The sequence below is a fragment of the Eschrichtius robustus genome, chromosome 1, assembly GCF_028021215.1.
Source record: "Eschrichtius robustus isolate mEscRob2 chromosome 1, mEscRob2.pri, whole genome shotgun sequence".
Classification (NCBI taxonomy): Eukaryota; Metazoa; Chordata; class Mammalia; order Artiodactyla; family Eschrichtiidae; genus Eschrichtius; species Eschrichtius robustus.
The window spans coordinates 88,444,163-88,468,026 of NC_090824.1; the positions used below are offsets into that span (position 1 = coordinate 88,444,163).

At 45.4% G+C, this 23,864-nt stretch overlaps 1 protein-coding gene across 2 annotated transcripts in view; it reads right to left on the minus strand.

Annotated features, from left to right (window-relative positions):
• Nucleotides 1-770: 770 nt before the first annotated feature.
• Nucleotides 771-23,864, minus strand: part of INO80 (INO80 complex ATPase subunit) — a 128,473-nt gene continuing 105,379 nt past the window's right edge. The window contains exons 29-36 of one of the 2 annotated variants that reach the window (XM_068549560.1): nucleotides 20,726-20,798; nucleotides 10,345-10,503; nucleotides 9,604-9,706; nucleotides 8,716-8,804; nucleotides 6,443-6,595; nucleotides 5,979-6,138; nucleotides 4,350-4,565; nucleotides 771-1,886 (exon numbers count right to left, since the gene is read on the minus strand). In XM_068549560.1, the coding sequence (XP_068405661.1) occupies nucleotides 1,669-1,886; nucleotides 4,350-4,565; nucleotides 5,979-6,138; nucleotides 6,443-6,595; nucleotides 8,716-8,804; nucleotides 9,604-9,706; nucleotides 10,345-10,503; nucleotides 20,726-20,798 (1,171 nt within the window). In that variant the 3' untranslated portion in view covers nucleotides 771-1,668. Of the gene's footprint in view, nucleotides 1,887-4,349; nucleotides 4,566-5,978; nucleotides 6,139-6,442; nucleotides 6,599-8,715; nucleotides 8,805-9,603; nucleotides 9,707-10,344; nucleotides 10,504-20,725; nucleotides 20,799-23,864 lie in introns of both variants that reach the window. The other variant, XM_068549550.1, reaches the window with a different exon arrangement.

Below are 23,864 nucleotides of genomic sequence, written 5' to 3' on the forward strand. Positions count from 1 at the left end.
TACGCCTAAGTCCTGGAGGCAAGGTCTGGAGTCATAAGGAGCCCACACCCCGAGGGCCGAGTCCCTGGCCCGCCAGGAACTTGGTTAAGCCTCCTCTCTGACGGCTGGAGGCGAATTCCTATGCCCAGTTAACGCCCACAGGGCACTCCTCGTCACACTGACCACGTGTCCTGACCACAAGAACGATGATAATGTTGGGGCTCTGCTTCCCCTTCATCCTGCCACACTCCCCCAAGAGCCTTACAATGCCCCCAAGGAGAGGTGGCTGCAAAGACCACAGACACCTCAATTTACATAAAATTATCTCACTCCATTTTATTTAAGATTTTTTTTCTCCAGTTAGTAAAAGAAAGATGTGTCTCTCTTTATACATATGTACAAGTTCAGTTATAAAAATAGACAGCACATTCAAAGAGAAAAAAGGCTTGGCATTTTTCTGATTCCCTCTAAATAGCATCTGTACACAGGAGTCTGGGTTTGGGCAGGGGAATCTTAATGATTTAAATTAAATGATTCCCCTACCACTCCTACTCCAAAAAAAAAGTTTTAAAAATCAATCTATCTAAACTCAATTCCGCGATTTTCAGGTGTGCAAATTAGAGGCTGGCCCGCCCAGAAGCACCTGCTCCACCAGGGACATCAGGCTGGGGGCAAGCAGAAACACCACCAGTGCCAACGCCACCCCTTTGCCTCTCCTGGAGGGAAGCAAGCTCAGGCTGGTGGGGTCGGGCTGGGAGGGTGGGTGCTGAGCCTGCCCTCTCTCCATCCTCTCCAGCTCACTCCGCCATCCCTTCCTTTCTCAGTGCAATACAGACAGTGCATACAGCCAAGCAGGGGGCTGAAGGGCAAGGGTGGGGAGACTGTGCATTCAGGAAGGGCAAGGGGAGCCTGCAAGAGGGGCAGTGAGGATGTCCTGCTGATTGAGGTGGCTCCTGGTCTGTTTACTGGCTTCTGGGAGTCCCGGAGTGGGAGCTGCTGCTACTGTTGCTGGTGGGACCTGAAGGTTCTCTGGTGCGAACCGTGCAGGACAGGGGAGGAAATGCTGGGAAAACAACTGCCTCCAGGCATGCTTCCTCTAGCCTTCTGTCATCCTCACAGACCACTACCTTCTTTTGCGTTCGCTGCTCTCCTCAACCGTGACACTCTGGCAAATGGGGTTTGGAGACTTGGGGAGTTGCCCACGACTGAGGACGTCGCATACATGATTTCCTCCCTTCCTAGCCCCACAGGAAATCACAGCCCTAAGAGAAGTCTCCACTGTGGAAGGCTCTTCACAGCACTTGTAGAGCCTTTGCAAGGGACATGGCCAGAGCCGAAGAGTGGAATGGGGATGGAGACTGTGTGCCTGAGCATCTAAACAGGGTCTCTGTCAGGCCCTTCCCCAGTATGAGGTTTAAGACTTGCCTATAAATTCCTTTGAGATGCTGTGGGCCTGATCCCCGTCCTTGGGCCTTCTTCCTACAGGCAACCCCAGAGCATTCCTCTTGGGACACAGGTGATCAAAGTGCTCACGCCAACCACCTGCCTGTCTTTCCCTTGCTGCAGCTGGTCATCGCTGCCCTCTGGCTTGGGATGAAAGATGCTGCACTGGGCAAGCCATCCAAAGGCCATCTGCAGGCCAGGACTCTAGCCCCCGGTTTGGTTGAAGGAAGCTGGAGGGCCAGGTGGTTACCGTCCTCCAGAGGGGTTGGTGCCTTTGCCCTGTTTCCGGACCAGGGAGTCTGGGGCTAGGCTGCTGGTCAAGTGGAGGCTCTTGGGAGTCCCAGGAACACTATTTCCTTTGCTCAAAGGGGAGCTCAAGGGAGAAGTGGCGCTTGAAGGTCCAAAGTCAGCAAGGCCAGCAGGCCGAACAAGGGACGTCTGCAGAGGACTGCTGGTGGAGATTCCTGTGGGGAGGGAAAGAGAGGCAAGACGAGCATAAGCACCAGTGCTGTCCGAGTGCCTCAGTGCCTAACCCCGGTTGCTGGAGTCTGGTCTGGAGATGAGGTCGTGGGGAACCCCCTCCCTGCCACTCTTCTTAGCGTATTTGCTTGCTCTTCCTGTCAACTGTTTTTTCAGTAAGAGAAAAATGATACCTACCCAGCTCTCTCCACATTACCGCATCAAGAGGGAGTAAGATTGTCACCTTGGCACTCAAGAGCAGAGCACACATTATACAACATGGGAAAGCCAAGGCTGCAGGATGAGCTGTAACTTACAGGCACTAATGTATTTTCTTACACATTCCTTCTTCCTTTTTAGGACACCACTTGTGATTAGTTGCTTCCCTCTTTATTTTTTTAAAAATTTATTTATTTATTTATTTTTAAATTTTTGGCTGTGTTGGGTCTTCGTTGCTGTGTGCCAGCTTTCTCTAGTTGCGGCGAGCTGGGGCTACTCTTTGTTGCGGTGCGCGGGCTTCTCACTGTGGTGGCTTCTCTTGTTGCGGAGCACGGGCTCTAGCCGCGAGGGCTTCAGTAGTTGTGGCACGTGGGCTAGGTAGTTGTGGCTCACAGGCTCTAGAGCGCAGGCTCGGTAGTTGTGGCTCACGGGCTTAGCTGCTCCGCGGCATGTGGGATCTTCCCGGACCAGGGCTCGAACCCATGTCCCCTGCATTGGCAGGCGGATTCTTAACCACTGCGCCACCAAGGAAGTCCCAGCTGCTTCCTTCTTAATTTCAGAAGATGTCCTCTACTCCCCAGTCTGGCCAGAGGACACAAGGCTGCCCACTCTATCCTGTGTCTACACTCATGCAGTTCTCCTTGTGTTGGACGCAGCTACCCCTGCTCTCCAAGCCCTGCCACTTTAAGGACCTGGTTCAAATCTCCCATCTCCAGTGATGGCTTCCTGGGCAACAACTCTTTTGAACATTCCTACGAATGAATTCTACGTGCTCAGCAGGAAGACTCGTGTCTCCTCTCATCCACAGTGGAGCTGTGGGTGATGTCCAGATCAGTCCTTTCCCTTGTTTTCCGTTCCCAGTCACCAAGCACTGTCAATTTTTCTTGTGACACTCTACCCCCTGTTGCCTCCGGGAGAAAGCCTGATGAGTGTCATGCTTTGCCCCATCCGTGGGTGAAATCCTGCCATGGCAGCCTTGACCACTGCCGTGACTGTTGTTTTCCAAGGGTGTGATGGATGAGCTGGCAAGAGGTTAAGAAACACTGGGGTAGGCTATCATACTTCATATTTGTTGAATGAACAGATAAATGAAGGCCGCTATCCCTGCAGGAGGAGAAAGGGGAGGTAGCCTAACGCTTACTGAGAACTTTCTATCCAACAATGCCCGTACTTGCTGCAGCAACCCTAAATCCTAAGCCCGCGCTTCCAATGGGGAGAGAGGTCTGTGCATGGTGAGGGTGCCCTTCTCACCGCTCTCAGATGTCCTACATTCCACCGCTACCATTATCCTCCACAGCTCATGGTCACAATAGCTACTTCCCTTCTCAAACTTCCCAGAGCCCCTGGTCACACACCGGGTAAGCTCTCGCCCAGCAGGTCTTTTCAACCCTGACTCCCGCAGCTCCTCTTCAGCACAGCCTGACTGACCTGCTCGGTGACCCCCAACGTGCCTTGGTCACGGTAAACTCTCTGTCGCCAGTTTAAATCCTTCACCATCCTTCTCTTTCCTTCTGAATTAGCCTGGCAACTTTGTCATCAAATCCACGGTTCCTCCTTCTTCTGATCTACAACCAGAATTAAGGCCTTCCCTCTCCCTTCATTCAGTACACACATACTGCCTTGTATTGCTGTTAAACAAATTCCATGCCCAACTTCCCCTTCTCATTTTCTTTATACACTCAGGTAAGGGGTTCATGTGTTATACTCCTATGCACACAGCAGGTGGTGTTTTTTTTGTTTGGTTTTGGTTTTGGTTTTTTTTGGCGCCACGCAGCTTGCGGGATCTTAGTTCCCTGACTAGGGATTGAACCTGGGCCCTCGGCAGTGAGAGCACAGAGTCCTAACCACTGGACCGCCAGGGAATTCCCTACAGCAGGTGTTTAACCCTAAGGTGATGGAGCACAAGGCTGGGTAAAAGTTAACTATGCTAGCCTTGACTACTGAAATGTAATTATTAAAATGTGGGTCCGGGGGAAAAAAATCAGTTCTCAAAGCAGGAGAAATTCTGTTTAAAATTCAGCTTTCTCTGTTTTCACAGTTCCTTCCACTTTGAAGGCAGTACTGTGCTAAGTCACAAGGGCAAGGAGAGAGTCAGGACCACTCAATGCTGAGGCAGAATCCAACATGGGCTTGGGAAGGAGCTTTGGGCCTGGGGGTGTCCTACTTGCTCTACCTGGCGGAATGCTCAATAGACCCTCCAGACTGTCCCCGACCAGAATGGAGCCCGCAGTCCCCTGGGGCCTCCGCACCTTTAGACACGTTGTACCCGTATGCAGCATAGGCAGCTGCAGAGGCCGCGGCAGCCCCTGCTTTGGCTCCTGCCATTGCAGCAGCACTGCCTGCGGTGGACTTCCGGCTCCGGCCCTTCCCTGCTCCTTTGGCTGTGCTTCCTGAACCTTTGGGGCGGCCTCGGCTTCGGGCTGAATGACCACGTCCTGCGGCTGGCATTTCCTGAATGGAAATTCCTGTGGGAACAAATGGGCCAAGAGGGAAAAAAGTTAATTTCTTCACATGTTAACAGAATCTTCTCCTGGACAGGGAAGATGGCTTTCAGGGTGTTTGTTTCAGGACTCCCAGGGAGGTCTACGCCTCAATTTAATGGCTGGGACACAGCGCCACACAGCGTTAGTAAGAACTGTAAATAGCTACAACAGCCTGACACCTCAAGCTGCTTTTCATTCTCTAAGAGTGGTGCCATTACTCCTGAATTTCTTCTTTCAAGTAGATCATTACTAAATGAACTCCAGAGACGTGCACCTGTGATTCACCTGCACACTCCAATGTTTTCCTGCCTCGGAGAATCAACTTTTACTCCCAAGTTTTTTTTGTTTTTTGTTTGTTTTTTTTTAAAAATTAATTAATTAATTAATGTTTTATTTTTGGCTGTGGTGGGTCTTCGTTGCTGCGCGCGAGCTTTCTCTAGTTGCGGCGAGCAGGGACTACTCTTCGTTGCGGTGCGCGGGCTACTCAGTACGGTGGCTTCTCTCATTGCGGAGCACAGGCTCTAGGCCACGCAGGCTTCAGTAGCTGCTGCACACCGGCTCAGTAGTTGTGGCTCGCGGGCTCCAGAACGCAGGCTCAGTAGTTGTGGTGCACGGGCTCAGCTGCTCCGCGGCATACGGGATCTTCCCGGACCAGGGCTCGAACCCGTGTCCCTGCATTGGCAGGCGGCTTCTTTTTTTTTTTTTTTTTTAATAAATCTATTTATTTATTTATTTTTGGCTGTGTTGGATCTTCATTGCTGCATGCGGGTTTTCTCTGGTTGCGTCGAGCGGGGGCTACTCTTTTGTTGCGGTGCGTGGACTTCTCATTGCTGTGGCTTCTTGTTGCGGAGCACGGGCTCTAGGCACGCGGGCTTCAGTAGTTGTGGCACGCAGGCTCTAGAGTGCAGGCTCAGTCGTTGTGGCGCACGGGCTTAGTTGCTCCGCGGCATGTGGGATCCTCCTGGACCAGGGCTCGAACCCGCGTCCCCTGCATTGGCAGGCGGATTCTTAACCACTGCACCACCAGGGAAGTCCCTACTCCCAAGTTTTAAACTTAGAGGTCCTCAAGAAATAGCAGCAACACTGGGCCCCACAGAACAAAGTGAGGAAAGGCCTAGAAAAGCTAACTATAATTAAAAACTGGCAAAAATAAGGGTGAAATATGAAAGACAGGAATGGCTAGAAAACAAAGACGTTTGTAATCTTTATGAAGTTCTTATTTTGCATTCCCTAAACCTTCTCATTCTCCCTTTCACTTGAATCGGCTAATGAAAGAATGAGGCTACAAATTCTTTTTGCTCTACTCCACTCTTCTTTAAAGAAAGTAGAAAACGGCATTATCCTAGAAGGAATCAGGACCTCACCCAAGCTGTATGGGACAGCAGCATCACTTACCGTTCACAGTGTCCGACACGGAGCCCGTTATGGAAGCAGGAGAGTTGGTGGCTCGAGACTGAGGGGCTGAGGAGGCTGGGTCATCCACAATGACCAGCATGTCACTGCTGCTCTCGTCGGGGGGAATAGAGCCGGTGTGCAGCTCACTGCTGATGGAGATCTAGAGGCAAAAGGGTCATGATCACCCCCCCTCCTAGCGCCCGCAGCCCACAGCCCTCGTGCCTACATCAGGATGTGCTTCTCAGGTCTCACCACCATTTGCCTCTCCTGCCTGGCTTCACTCCTGAGAGTTAGACCCCCTGCTTTGGCTCCAAAGAAGGCAGCCTGTCCTCACTTGCTTTTCTTCCCATGGATTCCATATGTAACCCCTTCTACAAGGCAGGAGAACTCCTGGAAAAGCAAAGGCTACCAGGTCAGGACACAGTCCCCACTGCTGTGATGAAGGCATCTAAAAGGAGCCTCACCTCACTGAAAGGGCTGGGCATGGCTGAGTCCACACTAATGAAGGAGTCATCCCCGTCTGCAGAGAGGTTGGAGTTATCAGCCGAAGGAACAAATGGGATCACTAGGTTCACACCCTCCTTTCTCCTTTTCCCATCCAATTCATCTTCCTTTTTCTTCTGGGAACACACAAATCAAGAAATATGGAAAAAGGATGAGGACAGGCACCAAGAGAAAAGTGGGGCTGGAGAAGAAAGTGATGACAGAAATTTGACTCTTTGTAAACTTCTAAGTTTCATTTTATTCAATTAGCATATTATTAAAGGAAGAAAAAATCCTAAGGAAGGAGGAAAGGGATGGCTTAGTAAGAGTTTATGCATATTCTGGCACAATAATACAGAGTTGAAAGGCCAGTCACACTGAACTGGAGCTGTGCCAAACCTAATCCTCACAGGGCGGGGTGCACGGTCAGCTTCCAGCACGGCCAAGCTGCAGCACTTCTCAGGGGCGGAATTGATGCAGCCCCACAAGAGGGAGGGCCCGTGCTCTTAGTATATTTTCCGCACATCTGTTTTCACTCTGCCTTCTTTTTAAATATGTATAAGGGGAATGAAGGTTCTTATTACACACAAGGAATACTGAGGTGGCTTTTCATTATTTCCTCAATTTACGCTTAAGGATTGAGTGACTAAGCTACACTAAACAGTTCTAGAGCCAAGTTCAGTAGGGCTTTGTCACAGATGAGAGATGTGGAAGCACAGAAAGTGCTTAGAAAATTCTGGGGATCACACCCATCCACCGCACCTAACGGCATTTGTATCTAGACCTATATCAGGGTTAATAGGGTATGTCTTTGTGTAGTTTATATTATCACTGGGTATTTATCTGAAACTTCTTATTCAGAGTAGGGATGGCACCTGATGCAAACTCAGTAAACCCTACAATGTCCTGTTGAAGAAAACCACCCTGTCTTCTTTGATATTGTTTCTGAATAGTAGTAAGCAGTGGGTTAGAGATTTGAAAGTGGAGTCATAAAAGAGAACCTGAGAACATCGGTAGAAATAGCAGCCCAGACTAGGAAGAACGTGAGCCTTCATTCCTGAGATTTTTTTCAACTCTGTAAATATAGTGAGTACCAAGGGCATCCTTCAGGCTAGAAATAGTTCTGCTTAGCAGGAGGTACAATTGAGGGTGTGGACTGAACTGGTGTGTGTATCAGAAGATGAACATATAATATAGACAGGCTCCTAGGCTGCTGACCATCAGGGCCATACAGACAAAGGGACACGAGGCCCTATACAAGCTTGCATAAGGGGAAGAAGTGGACCTCCACTTAAAACACAACCGGCTTTAACATGTGACTAGACAACATGCTTCAGACAAACCAAACAGTCCAGGGAAATGATACATGGACAAATGTCTGACTTGAGGGCCCAGAGCTATGGCAATGTCTGAAGTTCAGCACAACACAAAGGTAAGCCAAACCCACCAGAAGAAATTAGGAGTCACTTTCTGGAAGGTAATAAAATGGTTTCAAACCAACAGCCTTTATTTATTTATTTTTAAATTAATTAACTGATTATTTATTTGTTCAAACCAACAGTCTTTAGGCATGGTTAAGTCTGGGAACCTAGTCAGAACTAATGGGCTGACTCCTGAAACAAGAGTAAGTCCTGAAGACCTCATTTCTGATTTACATATCAGTAAAGATCAGGGGTAAGGATTATTGATATACTTTGGTAGAAACAGCAAGACAGGGAGAAATGTAGGGGAACTACATCCCACTTTGCAGCTAGCCTGGTGGGCTCAAGTAGGAAATGTCAGAAGGGAGACAAAAAAAGCTCAAATCCTTGGCATGAATTGGAGAAAAAGATGAACAGACTGGCCAACGATTTATTTTTCCAGTAGTAGATGACACTGAATGGTGCACTAGCAGAACTATGGCAGAAGGAATGGATCTAATGACCTCTTAGGTCCTTTCTAAGATTCTATGGAATCTAATAATGTAACATCCATCTTACATTTATTAGACTTATGCTTTTTAACAGTCCCAACAAATGGTTTCCATAATTACATGTAACCACAGACACATGTAATTATGTCTGTGTGGGGAGTACAGTTCTACCAAGGCTGCATTTCTCCTGCTTGATTCTCTATCAGGACAGAACTGCCGTATAGCACACGTAGATGGAGCTGGACACCAACCAGTAACCAAGACGACAAGCCTGTACCCTCTTCTGTAAGGACCACTCCGCACCCCCATCAGTCCGTGTCCACCACCCCAAACTTGACATACCTTCTCTGCGTATTTTTCCCGCTTGCGCTTGCGCTCTTTAACTCGGTTGGTTTCCTCCTGCTGCCGTTTCTCTTCTTGTCGGAGTCTCACTGTCAAGAAAATTTTAAAAAGATCTGATGAAGTACCTGTGGCAATCCTAATCCTCATTCTCTGAAATTAAGGTGGCCATATTCTTTTATATTTATGATTGAAGGTATGACTTCTATCCATCTAAGGCAGATATCTGGTGGTCTTCTAACCTGGAGAACGAACAGAGTTCCTTGGATTCTTAACAGTTTTGGGGTTCAAACCACGATTCAGTGACACTGTCATGGGCCTTTCCTTGCCTTTTATTCTTTTTCCTTTTCTTTTCAGCCTTTTAATATCTCTGCATTGCACAGAGTCCTGAAAGGTTTTTAGAAGGTGGTGTGAGCCCCATAAGAAAGGCGTTTCATCACATTTTCTGATGTGATGCTGTCGAAGTCCTCAGAGGTTTACAAGGTAAGTCTGAAACTGAAACCCATTGTTCTCAAAAGCCAGAAGTACTGGGAGAAGCGTTTGTATGTTACATACAGCAGTGTGCTTTTCCATAAAAACATTTCTCTGGATAGAACAGAGTAATAAATTCATTACTGCTGAGGAGTCAAGGGATATAGCCTTCCTGGTACACATTTATTTGAAGTCATATTACTCTAACAATACACATGAATTTTTCCTTCTACTCCATAATACATCCTTCTTCGGGTTTTAATATAAAATATTAACCAAAAAAATGTTTCTCCCCAGACAGTCTTTGGCTTTGCCTCCCCTTGGAACAGTCAAGGGCGCCTTCCATTTCCAGAAGTGTGGGGCTAAAGAAACATCTCTGTAAGGAGGAGAGAGCGTTAATAAGAGGTCTAGAGTACATACATTTCTTCTCCAATTCTTCATCGTCTAGAAGAAGGCTAACCACCTCTTTGGGTTTCAAGGTATCTGGTTTGAAGTTCCCACCAGAAATCACCATCCGCTGAATCTATATCAAAGCAGATCAAAAAACACCACCATAAGGCATCCATTCCCTTATGGCAAATATTCAGAAAGAAAGAAACATCTTTCTTAATCTGTTCTTCTGGTGAGGCCCCTGGATTTCCTTCTTCTTTTTCATTCGTGTGGCTGGCTCATCCAGGTCATTTGTCCAACAGAAAGGACAATGAGAACTTCTTTGCTTGCAACTGTTAATTGATAGCTATGAGGTCCAATAATACTGAATCAAGAAGGAAAAGAACCCAAAATGATCATTTCTTTAGAAACCAGCAAATTTGTCACACAACTCAGAGGATGATCACACCGAGAGTACTAGGGTGAGAGCAAACGCCATTCCTTCTTCCCCTGAATGTGAAACCACGTCAAACAGGAGGGCCACGACTTGGGGTCCTCTTCACATGAACAAGAGCTGAATGTAGGTTGTAGACACCATTCTGGTAGAAAAGGAGTAAGGAATGGCCAGCGCAGTAGACTGCTTTTGTACAGGACCTCATTTTATTTTCTATTCACAAGAAATTTTAGTGCTTTCATGACCAACGAAAGCCAAGAGAGTCTTAGTCTCAGTCCAGGCAATGTGGCTGGACTATTCTCTCTACCAGCAAAATACTTCCTTTGCCTTCTGCTTACCTCACTCTTCTCCTTGGCTCGCTGCAGAATGCGTTCTTCAATGGTGCCCTTACAGATGAGTCGGTACACGGTAACCTGCTTTGTCTGCCCCAAGCGGTGGGCCCTGTCCATGGCCTGCTGGTCCACAGTGGGGTTCCAATCGCTATCATAAAAAATCACCTGCATAGGCAGGACAAGAATACAGCAAAGATGAGGCACTCTCAGGGCAACACCAGGAATTCTGACAGCAACCCAGCCACTCATCTATTTCAATAGTCTGATGCCAGATTTTTTTCTACGATATAAAGATGAACACGTATCTACTCATAAAACCAAGCCATTCCCTCATCTGCCCTGGGCAAAAGAGACATACTCTGAGCATTTTTCAGGTTTTCATTTAAAAAGAGGGAGTGGCAACAATATTAATAGTTAACACTCAGGGCTTACTATTTGCCAGTCATTGTACTAGGTGCTTTATGTGTACTAACTCACTTAAATCCCACTACCACTATGATTTAGGTACTATTTAAAAACCCCTTTTTATAGATGAGGAAACTGAGACACAGGAATAAGAGATTTTATCCAAGATCACACCACCTAAATAAGCAGTGGGCCTGGGATGTGAGGGATGTGAAAGCCTTCTCTTTAATCCTAGGCCTACCTTGTAAGAGACAGACATGGCTTTCCTGGCATTCTCAGGTTCCCATTAACAGAGTCATTTCCTGTCTCTTGAATTCCAGGCAAGAAATGTTTAAAGGGTTCTCTGGAAGTTACTCCTAGTTTGCTAAACAGCAAACACAAACAACAACAAAATGTACTCCCCCTTCCCCTGCCCCACCAGTGATCCTAAAACCAACAGACTCCTGGGTCCTCAGCCCTGAGGCTACTATCAATACAGTAGACCTCCTAAAAGAAAGCCAGTTCAAAATGACCCTCATCTCTCATGCGTCCTCCTCTACATTCAACCAAGTCACCAAATCCAGCCAGTGCTTCTTCAGAAACAAACCTATCCTTTCTACAGTCCACTGTCCTCCTTGACCAGGCCCTCACCATCTACAGCTGGCTCACTAATGTTTCTAGACCAGCAGTCTTCTGAGATCTCTTTCTTCTTCAGTCTACTTTGGGTACCACTAGAGACCACTCCATCTCTCTGTCGATTATGCTGTAACACACCGAGTCCAAACTCCCCTCAATAATCAGGTCCTGCCATACTAAGACAACTTCATTTTTATTCTTTCCTAATATAAAAGCACCCCTTCCCTTTTGTCAGATAGGTCTCTTCGGTATCCCTCACTTATATTATGTTTGTTTGTACTACTTCTTGCTTAAGCTGATTTTCTGACTAACAATCAATCCTTCAGCTCTTCTCTGTTGGTTAAAGTTCAGTTTAAGCTTCACCACTTTCAGGAAGACCTCCCTGATTTCTCTTGCCTGTAACAACGTCTCCTTTTCCTATTCCTCATGAATTCCTATTAGAAGTAACACCGGCTGAAACCTTTTGAGCACTTAAAACAGATGTGCATATATATCTCACTGAATTTTTAAAAAAACCTTATATATTTCCTTCATCTTATAAATTAGGAAGAGACTGGCCTGAGTTCACAATCCTAATAGTCTCCTTCCGCAATGTGCACTATTAGCAAAATGTTGCATCACCTATCCTGGTCCAAGTTCCCACTTAACTGCTACCTTCTAAAGGTGTCCAATTATTTTGTGCGTATTACATATTTAAAAAATCTTCCTGTCTAGTCTTATTTGAGGACAGACACCATCCACCAGTACGAAGTAGAATTCTACAATTAGTCAATTGATACTAGAATCTCTAAGGTGTGATCAAAAGTAGACAGAGCCTTAAAATGTAGGCTGAAGAGTGATTCATTTCTCTTGACACTGTTCCTCTAGATGCTTTTTCCCTTGCTTAACGCCATTCCTAAGTAATTTATTTTCTCATTTAAAAATGGAAGCAATTCTTCTGCCATTTTCTGCAGAATTCACTTGAGGTGAAGATGTATAAAAGGCATCAGCATTTTCAATGCTCTTGCCTCTACTAATAAGGACCCCCACTGGCTCTTTCTTATGGTGCTCCTTTTGTCTTGCTTTCATATGACGTATAATCCCTCAGTTTTTATAGTGCAGGTTAGAATCCTTGAGGAAAAAATTACAAACTGCCTGCCAAAGAAAGAAAATCATTATGAAAGCTTATTGTTAATCCACAGTGTCCACAGATCTAGGATTTGGAAGTACACAGTGTTTGTCATTTGTAGAGGAGTATAGCCACAGGACATTCTGGAACTTCAACAGGATATGCAAAATTTTAGAAAATTCAGTGTAAACTTTCAGGGAGAACAAAGGAAGAGAAGACAGAGTTAATGAAAATGAGACCTCCGGACTTCCCTGGTGGTGCAGTGGATTCCGGGAAGATCCCACATGCCGTGCAGCAACTAAGCCCGTATGCCACAACTACTGAGCCTGCGCTCCAGAGCCCGCAAGCCGCAACTACGGAGCCCACATGCCACAACTACTGAAGCCCATGCACCTAGAGCCTGTGCTCTGCAACAAGAGAAGCCCCCGCTTGCCACAACTAGAGAAAGCCTTTGCGCAGCAACGAAGACCCAATGTAGCCAAAAATAAAATTAATCTTAAAAAAAAAAAAAGAAAAGGAGACCTCCAATTGGACTCGGGGGGAGGGTCATTATTTGCCCAACATACCTAACATGACCTACATATGTGGAAAATGAGAGTTGATGTCACACCCCAAAGATAGTACCTTAGTCCAAGCCTAAGGCAATGGTTCAGCATGAATTCATAATGGGGAATCCTGTATTATGAATCATTTCATAGGTGTTTCCTCCATATTTACATTTTAAAAACATGTTTATTTATTTATTTATTTATTTTTGGCTGTGTTGGGTCTTCGTTTCTGTGCGAGGGCTTTCTCTAGTTGCGGCAAGTGGGGGCCACTTTTCAGCGCGGTGCGGGGGCCACTCTTCAGCGCGGTGCGCGGGCCTTTAACTATCGCGGCCTCTCTTGTTGCGGAGCACAGGTTCCAGACGCACAGGCTCAGTAGTTGTGGCTCACGGGCCTAGTTGCTCCACGGCATGTGGGATCTTCCCAGACCAGGGCTCGAACCCGTGTCCCCTGCACTGACAGGCAGATTCTCAACCACTGCGCCACCAGGGAAGCCCATATTTACATTTTTTTCCTGGAAGTCTCAGTGGCAACCAAACCTGATTCAACTTGGGTTCTTTTGAGATCATAAACAATAAGATTAAAGCCTAAGAGACAGGCTTGCAATTTAACTTTATAAAGTCCCCCCTTCCCCCAATTTAGTGGCTATGTATCATTCAAATGGATTAAAAGAGGTGAGGAACTGGGGAGAAAGAGAGAATAAAGTAAGATTCTACTTAGCCCTATCCAATAAGCTCTTGATGTTTAAAAAAAAAAAAAAAAAGATTCTACTTAGAAAAAGACCCAGGGAAAAAGAATATGAAATATGTGTAAGCTAGTGGGTTAAGACAAGAACTGAGAGAACTAAAAACCAAGTTAGATGATATGAACTCAGGGAGAGGGAGTCAGGGGAGACCATGTCCATTAGAATAGGACAGAGATGACATCTTTGTTTATGGAGCTCAGTGACGCATTCTAGAGAAAATAACAATTAAAGAACTAAAACAGCTGACTTAACTAGGAAAGATTAAAGCTAGTCAATCCACAATGTGTGGCCCAACAATGACTAAGGGGAAATATAATACTTGTCAGCACCTTTATGAAGTTGTAACACCAAGCTGGGCGGGCACTGGGAGGGGAAGCAAGGGAAGAAGGTGAGAGCTGAGATGGGGTGGAGGCGCCTGGCTACACAGGTCAATGAGAGGGAGTTTCAGGGTATGAGGGAGTGAAATGGAAAACAGGAAAATTTAGAGGAACAACTGGAAAAAGCTGACCAACACTTGGAGGGTGGAACTCACTCTTTTTTCCCCCAAGAGAACAGGTGGAAGTTCAGTCACTTGGGAGGGCTGAAAGCTGCCCCATGTTGTCTCACGGGACATAAGACCTCTCACACTGTTACTACGGGACAAAAGCTCTTCAATCTCTCTCTACACATAAACATTTAAAACAGATCTGACACAAACAAAACCAACAATGCAGTTTATAACAATCCCTCACTAAACAATGTCAAATGCAAAGAGATCCCTACTCCAAGAATACACAAAGAACAACACAGGCAGTGAGGGGCAGTTGCCATTAATTTCATGCTAAAATCATGTTTTTACTAACAGAGTGAGCCAGACAGAATCCCAATGTTTACAAATACACGTTTATAAATGCACTCTCAATCATAAAACATTGTTTTTCCTGACATTTTAGGCACACTAACCTCTTCCCTGTCCATAAATGGTTCTGGGGATCTTCCAAAGCTGAACAAATCTCAGGACAAAGGAAAAATACCAGGCAAGCAATTAAGCTTATTGTTTCTCTAATAATCCACACACAGCGAGTATAACTTAACTCCACACAAAGCTTTACCTAGCAACTCATTTAAATCTTTTATTTTATTTACTTATTTTTGGCTACATTGGGTCTTCGTTGCCGTGCGCAGGCTTTCTCTAGTTGCGGCGAGCAGGGGCTACTCTTCGTTGTGGTGCGCAGGCTTCTCATCGCGGTATCTTCTCTTGTTGCAGTGCGTGGGCTTCAGTAATTGTGGTGTGCGGGCTTCAGTAGTTGTGGCACGCAGGCTCTAGAGCGCAGGCTCAGTAGTTGTGGCGCACGGACTTAGTTGCTCTGTGGCATGTGGGATCTTCCCGGACCAGGGCTCGAACCCGTGTCCCCTGCATTGGCAGGCGGATTCTTAACCACTGTGCCACCAGGGAAGCCCACTCATTTCAATCCTGTGGTCTCATTTTTTCTGAGTATTCCAGGAGGTTCTAATTTGTAAGTCCCTCAGCCCTCCCCTCAAAATTAAATGTAAATTATTTTGGAATTGGGGACTCAGAATATTCAGAGTCTCTCTCTATGCCCCAGGATATAAAAAGAATTCCTACTTCTACTCCTCTAGCTATGGGGTTAGGGGCCTACTTTGGTTCTTTCTGACTGGCAGGAGCAGCTTACCTGCATAAGGCAAACTGTGAAAACCAGAAGCATGATGCAGATCTGCCCCCCTCAAACCTGCTTATTTTTTGGCCATTCAAATGAATGACTAGGCGAACTATTCCTTAAGAAACCATAGGCCAAACCTGACATAGGCAGGCTGAGAAGAAGGGAAAGATATTTTAATCAAATGAACCAATGCTAGGCCTCCCCAGGTGACCTCATCCAGCTTCATGGCCTTAAATGTTATCTATGACATGATGATTCCAAAATACATCTTGAGCCTCAAACTTTCTCCTAAATTCCACACTCTACCACCTGGGTGACAATGCCACTTAATGTCTGGCTAAGAGTCTTGAACTTAACAAACCCTAAACCAAACTCTTGATTTCCCCTCTCAAACCCGTTCTTCCCCACACCTTCCCCTTAACCAGTAGTTGGTATCTCCATCATTCCAGTTGCTCAGGTTGAACACCTTGGAGTTCTCCTTGATCCACATCCAATCTAGTAGTAAACCCCATTGGCTGTGCCTTCAAAATACATGCAGATTCCAATTATTTCTCATCACCTCCACTGCTTCAATCCTTGTCCAAGTCACCATCGTCTTGTGTCTAATTCCTAACTGAACTTCCTGCTTCTACGTCTCTCCCTATAGTCTTCTCCACCCCACCCCCCTGAAGCCAGAAGGACACATTTAAACTCAAGCTAAAGTTCTTCCTCTGTTCAAGTTCTTCCAGTAGCCTCCCACCTCAAAATCCTAACCATGGCCTATTAAGCCCCACACAATCTGCTTCTGACACTCACTTTATACCACTCTGCCCTCATTCATTCTGTTACACCTACAAAGGGCTTGCTTCATTGCTTCATTGTGCCAAGGATGTTCTCACCTCAGGGCTTTGTTCTGTACTTATCTCCTTTCCCTGGAATGCTATTCTTTTCTGCCAGATACATAACTGGCTTGTTTTTCTCACTTTCTTCAGATCTTGGTTCAAATGTCACTTTATCAGAGAGGCTTTACCAGCCCATATAAAACAGCAACCCCTGACCCTGAACTGGGTTTTGAAAAACAATCAGAAGTTTACCAGGTGGAAGAAGACAAAGTGCCCAGGACAAAGATCTATGATGAGGGAGCTGTTAATGTAACATTATGATACAGTATGGTGGGTTCAGGAAACAAGTCAATCGTTATTACCGGAACATAAATTTTTTTGTTTTTTTCCTTGAAAAAGGACGTCTTTGTTTCTGGACAATGCACGCTTTTCTTTAACGATTAAAGCACATGTATAATGTATGCTTGAGGCCACAAAACAGGCTGTTGTAGTTAGCATAGAAATCATGTCAGAGCCAGAATGATTTCCCTGTACCCCAATATGGGAACACTTCTTTCATCCCATCCAACCGTCCGTCCATCCATCCATCCATCCATCCATCCACTGGACCACTGGAAGTCACAGGCCACAGGCCCTTCAGAGAGCACCAGACACAGCTTTCACCTGTACCTGCCAAGCGCCAAAGGGCGCTCCGGATCCCTAGAGCCTAACAGACCCAACCCTTAGCAAACCTGCTACTCATTGTGAGGTCAGCCCCCCAACCTACCCCCACCCCACCCCCAGCCCGTGCCCCACGCTCATGCAGTTGGAGAGCTGGCTTCAACTCCGGTGAGCTGGTTTGGGACTGGAAAGGAGGGAGAGAACAGAGGGAGATGGTGGGAAGTAGGGAGGGTGCGCCAGCCTTCCTCTCCTCAGGTTACCCATGTCCCGGATCTCAGAGTCTGTGTCGCCATCTTTGACCCACTGCCCCCACACTGATGGCTGGAACTGGTGGCAAGATGCCAAGTGGACCCAAATTCGGATCTAGGTGGGAGGTGATGGAGTTCACCGTATGGAGGAAGGGGGGTGGGTTGGCATCTGGTGCCTGGTGAGGCGGCGAGTGGCAATGAAAATCCCCGAGTCCCCCCTCAAAACAATGGTCACGTTGCCGGGAAATCCATTGACCCCGAGAGAGAGCAGTACCTCCCCTAGACATGGGGAGAGGCGGCCCATGCCCTGGCGCCACAGTGGGCGGGTTCTCACTCTCCCAGTGCCTTGCAGGCAACTGTTGAAAGCCCCTTCTTTCCACCATTCTTCCACGCTAGGCCCCCAACCTCTCCCCGCCTCTGGAACATAAATTTTGGAAGGAGTAATAGTATGGCAATTAGGCTGGAAAGGGAGATAAAGGCCACAAAATGAAGGGTCTTGTATGTGTAAAAGAGCTTATACTTTATCTTGCAGATGACAGAGACTCCCTGAAGAGTTTTAAGCCAGGGAGTAGCATGGTTAATAAAGAAGGGTATAAAAACTAACAGAGGAGGTATGGGGCTAGGGACTCAGACTGGAGTCCAAAAGATCAGCTAGCAGAAAGTGATGAATCTTGTACTCATATTAAGAGTAAGACTAATTGGGCCCACTGCTGCCAACTCCTAGGCAGCTGTCAGAGAGTCCCCTTTAACCTGGGAGAGAACTTTCACTTTGCTGAATTGGATCTGTGTCTGGGTCAGTTCCTACGTGCTCCTCCCCCTATTTCAAATATGCATTGGTGGGACTTCCCTGGTGGCGCAGTGGTTAAGAATCTGCCTGCCAATGCAGGGGACACGGGTTCGATCCTTGGTCCAGAAAGATTCCACATGCCACGGAGCAACTAAGCCCGTGTGCCACAACTACTGAGCCTGAGCTCTAGAACCCGCGAGCCACAATTACTGAGCCCGCGCACCACAACTACTGAAGCCTGCACACCTAGAGCCCGTGCTCTGCAACAAGAGAAGCCACCGTAATGAGAAGCCCACGCACCACAATGAAGAGTAGCCCCTGCTCGCCGCAACTAGGGAAAGCCTGCACGCATCAACGAAGACCCAACACAGCCAAAAAACAAAACAAAAAATATGCATTGGCTTCACTCAGCTGGAGCAAAGCTTGGGATGTGGAGGGGGGTGCCATGGGGCCTTCCAGACTAGATAAATGTAATGACTGAGACCACCCACATGCTAAACAGTGTCTCAAGACCCCTCCAGGAACCAAATAACTTGTCCTCCAATATGCCCAACTTCCCCCATTGGTCACCTCTTGGTATGAAGGAAGCACCCTGGTGCGGCAGGACTACCAGTCTTCACTCCTGGGTTCACGTCCTAGCTTGATCACCACCTGCCTGGCGTTCTCACACAGGTACCTGGGCCTCTCTAAGGATAACTGTGGTTGGGATGTTGAGACAAAGGCTTCCCGGGGTCGGGGGTGGAGAGGAGGGGAAGCAGGAGACCCAGAGATAAACTCAGGCCCAGTTCCTGGGGGCTGTACAGAGACACAGGAGAGGCATATCAACCAACCCTGGAGGGGAACAAAGGTGCCGGAGAAGAAGCTACTGCCCCCTGGGAAGCCCCTAAGAGTTTCCACCCCTCTTCCAGCGATGCCTCCAGGACACAGCAGGGCTGAACCAGTACAAGGCTCTGGAGTAGTTCCTCCACAATCGGCTCTCTTTCTCCTCTGAGGCTCCCAATCCCCAACTCTGGCCCTTCAATCCACATCATGTGTGAATTTGTTTTCACCCGCCCTGGGAATCCAGAACCTTCCCTAGACTCCCATCCCTAGCTTTCCCATAGCAGCAGAGCTGAGCACAGAGCCAGGCAGACAAGGCCTAGGGGAAAGGAGGGGTATTTGGGGCCCAGTATAAATAATGAAGTCCTGGACCTGGCTCTCTCATTTGGGGCTACAAGGGTCACAGGATCCCTGAGGGCTATTAATGTGCAGGCACTGGGGTCACACGTTTCTAGGTAGCATTTCACAACCATGAGAGAAGAAAGAATTATTATATTCATTTTATTGAGGAGGAAACTATGGTTTAGAGCAGTCAAGCAACTGTTTCACTTTCACATAGTGAACAGCAGAGCTGGGATTCAAACCCAGGTCTCATTTCTCTAATTTGAAGAAACCCAAAAACTATGGAATCTGCCCTCTACCACACACAAACTGACAACCAAAATAATTCATCAAAAAAAAAAAAAAAAGAGTATGACTAACTGGGACAGTATGCTTGAAAACTAGAGCAGAGAACCAAGGGGCAAAGAGAAAAGTTGCTGATATGACACCAAGTGAGCTACCTCATCAGAGAACCCACAAGAACAACACTACCACCAATGACTGCCTTCTCTTAAGATGACTGAGGCTGATGATGTGCACATAAGATACAGAATCTAGCCAGTTATGCCTCCAGCAGTCCCTAGGCCCTGGAACCCTGTCCCAGCACGGTTAATTGGCTGAAGTGGTTTAGATGCCGAGGAAGGTACAGCTGAGTCCTATGGTTGATATTCTACTTGGTGATGTTACAGAATCTGTTTTTCATTCTTGAAGGCAGGCAGTTCTACAGCGTAGCAGTTAACAAGGAGAAAGAATGAACACAGCCTAGAAGTGGAACCTGGGAAACATGGGATCTAGTTCCAGCTCTACTGTTGTGAATTTATTCAAGCTTCTTCACCTTTGTACTTCATTCATTTCTCCATGACCCTCCAGAGTTTGCATCCTCCTCGTATTTGTGGGGATTCTGATGCTCTGTATTTCACAGAGAGGTACCACAACGATCACATTAAATGACATTTGCAGAATCATGCCTTCTACAAAACAATTTCCCATTTATGCATTTTTATGTCTCAGGGTTACTGATATTGTTTTTAAATATACTTGTAACCTGGGAATAAATCTGAGATACAAAAGGAATGCTCTTTTCTTCTCCCTTTCAGATGCTGAAGTATTCCTCCAAGGAGATTGGGCATAAAAGGATAGGTAATTTGATGGGATGTCTTTTTATTTTATTTTTTAAATCACCAATTTCATTGCTCTCCAACCATGTTTATAAGTTCGGGATACAAAAATATGAGTTTTTCCTATGATGGAATAATGCATAAGAGTAATAAAACAACTTTTTGATTTGTTCAGTTATAGCTCCTAAAACAAACACATCTGGTTAGTTGAGCTGACTGATTTTTTTTTCCAGTTTGTTTATTCACTGACATATTCCAAGTGTTTAAAACACTATCAGACACATAGGAGGCATTTACTAAATATGTGTTGAATGAATGTGTAAGAAACTTAGAATAAGAGAATGGAGAGAAAAGCCCAAAAGGAAAGCTAAAATGTTCCAGTTCCAGGCAAAGTGCCACTATTGTCTTTTAACACAACAAGAGACAAAGAAATAAAAAGTCTGTGACACATAATAAAGGATAATGCAAACCGAACAACATATTTATAGTAGAAAAACCGCATATCCAGTGTATTTTTGTGCTCTTGTTACTTACTGTATCTGCCGCAGTCAGATTGATACCCAGTCCTCCAGCTCGTGTACTTAGCAGGAACACAAAAATGTCATTCCTGCAGAAGAGGGAGGGATAATTTAAGAGGAAAAAATGAAAAAGAAAAACGGCATGTGGCAAAAGAGAGGGATCTCTGGACAAAGAACAGTGTCTGGGCCTAGAAAGAAGTTTTGGTGGTTACCCAGACCTGACCCAGGTTTCTCTGACACACTGTACAAAGGTGCTCTGTTGCTAAAATCAAACCATGGCAGTCACCTTCCAATCTGCAGATAAACTTTTGCTGCCCATTAATATTGACTGATAGGCAATATAATTACAAACATTTGGCAAATGTAACAGAAAAATATGCTATGGAAGTAGAGACCTCTCTTTCTGTAATAGTCATATTTTTAGCAAGTCAAACTATTCCCAGTTCATACAGAGGGGACAAATAAGTCAGTATTTCCTGGTGTTTCCCCAAAGAATCATGACTTCCAACAATCTGGGAACTAATGATTTTAACTCCAAAGCACTCAAATTCATATGAAGAAAGTTAGTCCCAGAAAAATGACCTGAGGTCAGGATTAAGACTCAGGTTATGACTTCTAAGTATTAAGTTGAAGTTAGGATCAATCCATGAAGACAGGCTGAAATGAAAGTACTTTTTGACAAATGCCAACATAACCCTTAACAGAAACAAGACATAGTTTTCTCATTTTCCCTCTACATCCTACATCCTATTAAAGAAACCCAGAATTACAAATAAATCAGTAGGTGCCGCTGTCATTCATTCAGGCAGCAAATATTCACTGAATATCTTCTAGGAACAAGGGCCATTCCAGATCACAAAGAGCAGTCTTCGACTGTAAGATTTATCTATGTATACACATACAACTAGGGGCTCGGTTTGAGCCCAGTTCCTGCAGATAACATAAATATATTTCAAGACTATCTTGCATTTTCATGTTCCTGCCACCTCAGGTTATTTTCCAGGACACTTCTAAGGGAAAGGGACTGCATTATACTGGTGAACAAACTTCACAGCCCTCTAAATCAAGCTGCTCACCCCCTTTCTCCATAACTATAATGAGGAATAAAAGTAGAAATTCATTTATATCAGTGTTATTCAAATTGCAGGTCACACCTATCATTGGTCACGAAATCAGTTTGGTGGGTCTGGACCACATAAATTAAAGAAATAAATAGAACAGATTAGAAAATATTATAATACAACAAAGGTCATAAGGATAAGTATTGTTTTGTGATTTCAGATATGGTAGATACGTATTAAATCCCAATGTAAGATGAATTTTATTCTGTGGGTTCCAGTTAAAAAAAAAAAAGAAAGAAAAAAGAAACACACTGACATCAGGATGCTCTCATCCCTTGATGCTGTTCTTCCTTGGTAAAGTCACTTGGCTGCTAAAGGTCTGTTTCCTGTGCTATAAAATGAGGATGCTCTGAATATAGTTGAAGTGACTAAATGATGACATATCAATGGCAAACATGAATACCAGTGAAGGAACTATTCTGAAATAAGTATCCTGGTTAAGCCCTAAGCTGGGTAGGTCCTAGTAGAAATCTGTCCATTAATTTGCTTTCAATTAAACACAGCTTTCCTAGAGGCAGACATGGACAACAGATCATGTTTGGAGGCCTCTTGTAGGGCATAATTCCAAAAGTATTGTACTCTCATGAAAGTTCTGCTCGTTTATCCTTGAATTTTATCATAAAGTTTAATATTTCAGAATTTTATTTATAAGATGTCATCTTTCACGGTTAAATCATAAAGGGCAAACCAAAAAGTTAAAAGGCATCTGCCAGTTTACAAACACATTTTCCCATAGATATGGGATGATATAAATGGAAGCTTGATACCTCACAGCCCATGGGAGAATATTTAACCACAATAAGGCTTCAAATAAAAATTGATGTAGCCTTCCAGGGCCATACTAATCTCTATAGAATAATCCTTCCCACTCTGGCCTTAGGAAGATTGCTCAGTCCCATACATCTCTCTTTCCTGCTCTGTGGACACAGAGGCAGGGGTCAGAGGCTTCTCTCCGATATCCGATATAGAGCTGATGGAGTCACCCGATGCCTAGGACTTTTTGTTGGTGTGGGGATGGGGGAACAGGGATGGGACAGGGAGGGAGACAGAAGGCAGCTGGGATCTATAGTAAAAGAGTAGAGGCAAAAAGATGGGTCATTTCCATAGTCTGGACAGTCAGAGAGATAAGTCCCCAGATGTGGTAATCATTCACAAACAAGGACTATATATAGAAAAAAAACACCAGAGAAAGGAATAGGTAAAAATAAATTAGTAGCCAGACTTAGAAACATTAACGGTGGAAAATGTTTTTTTTGGGATATTAACTATTTATTGAGAAGATGCTTTTAACGATGAGGTAGATGGTAAGTAGCAACGTTTGGCTGCGTTCAGTGTAATTTCATCATACTATAATGGAAAAATAAGGATTATGGGAACCCTGGGTGATTAAAAATCCAAGAAATTAGTGTCCATCCTGGATCACACTGTTGGATCATAAGTAAACAAAAACATCTAAACTGACCTGTTGAGAAGTTCTTTTCTACTTAATAAATCTAGTATTGATAATGTGAGAATTAATGTTTTGGGAGCTGACTAAGAGGAAGAAAACAGAATTCCAGAAGGCAACATGATGGTTTGGGTGCCCTCTAGGGGGCTATACAGGAATCTCAACTCAGGGTCTCTATTGGAAGGGGCCATAGAGACCAGGTTTCAGGAGGGTCTGTGAAGGAGCCTATGAAATCATGTAGCAAAGACATGCCTATGTCTCACTCTTACTCTTCTTTAGTTAATGGCCCCTGAGGCTACTATGCACCAAAATACTCAAATAGTGCTGGGTACGTAGCTGACTGCAGTAAAGACTTGCTGAATGAAAAAGAGCCAGAATTAAAGATACTGGAGCTTTATACTCTCACCAAGAAGGAAAAATCCACACTACACTCATTTTTTCTCATGTTTTCCAAATGGTCACCCGAGTAATCAGATAATCAGGGGGATCCATTTGGCAAACGTCATGGGGTAGGAGGAAGGGAAGCAAAGGCCAAGGCAACCCAGAGCAAAGACCTTGTGAATGGCTTCTAGGATCACGCACTGGTC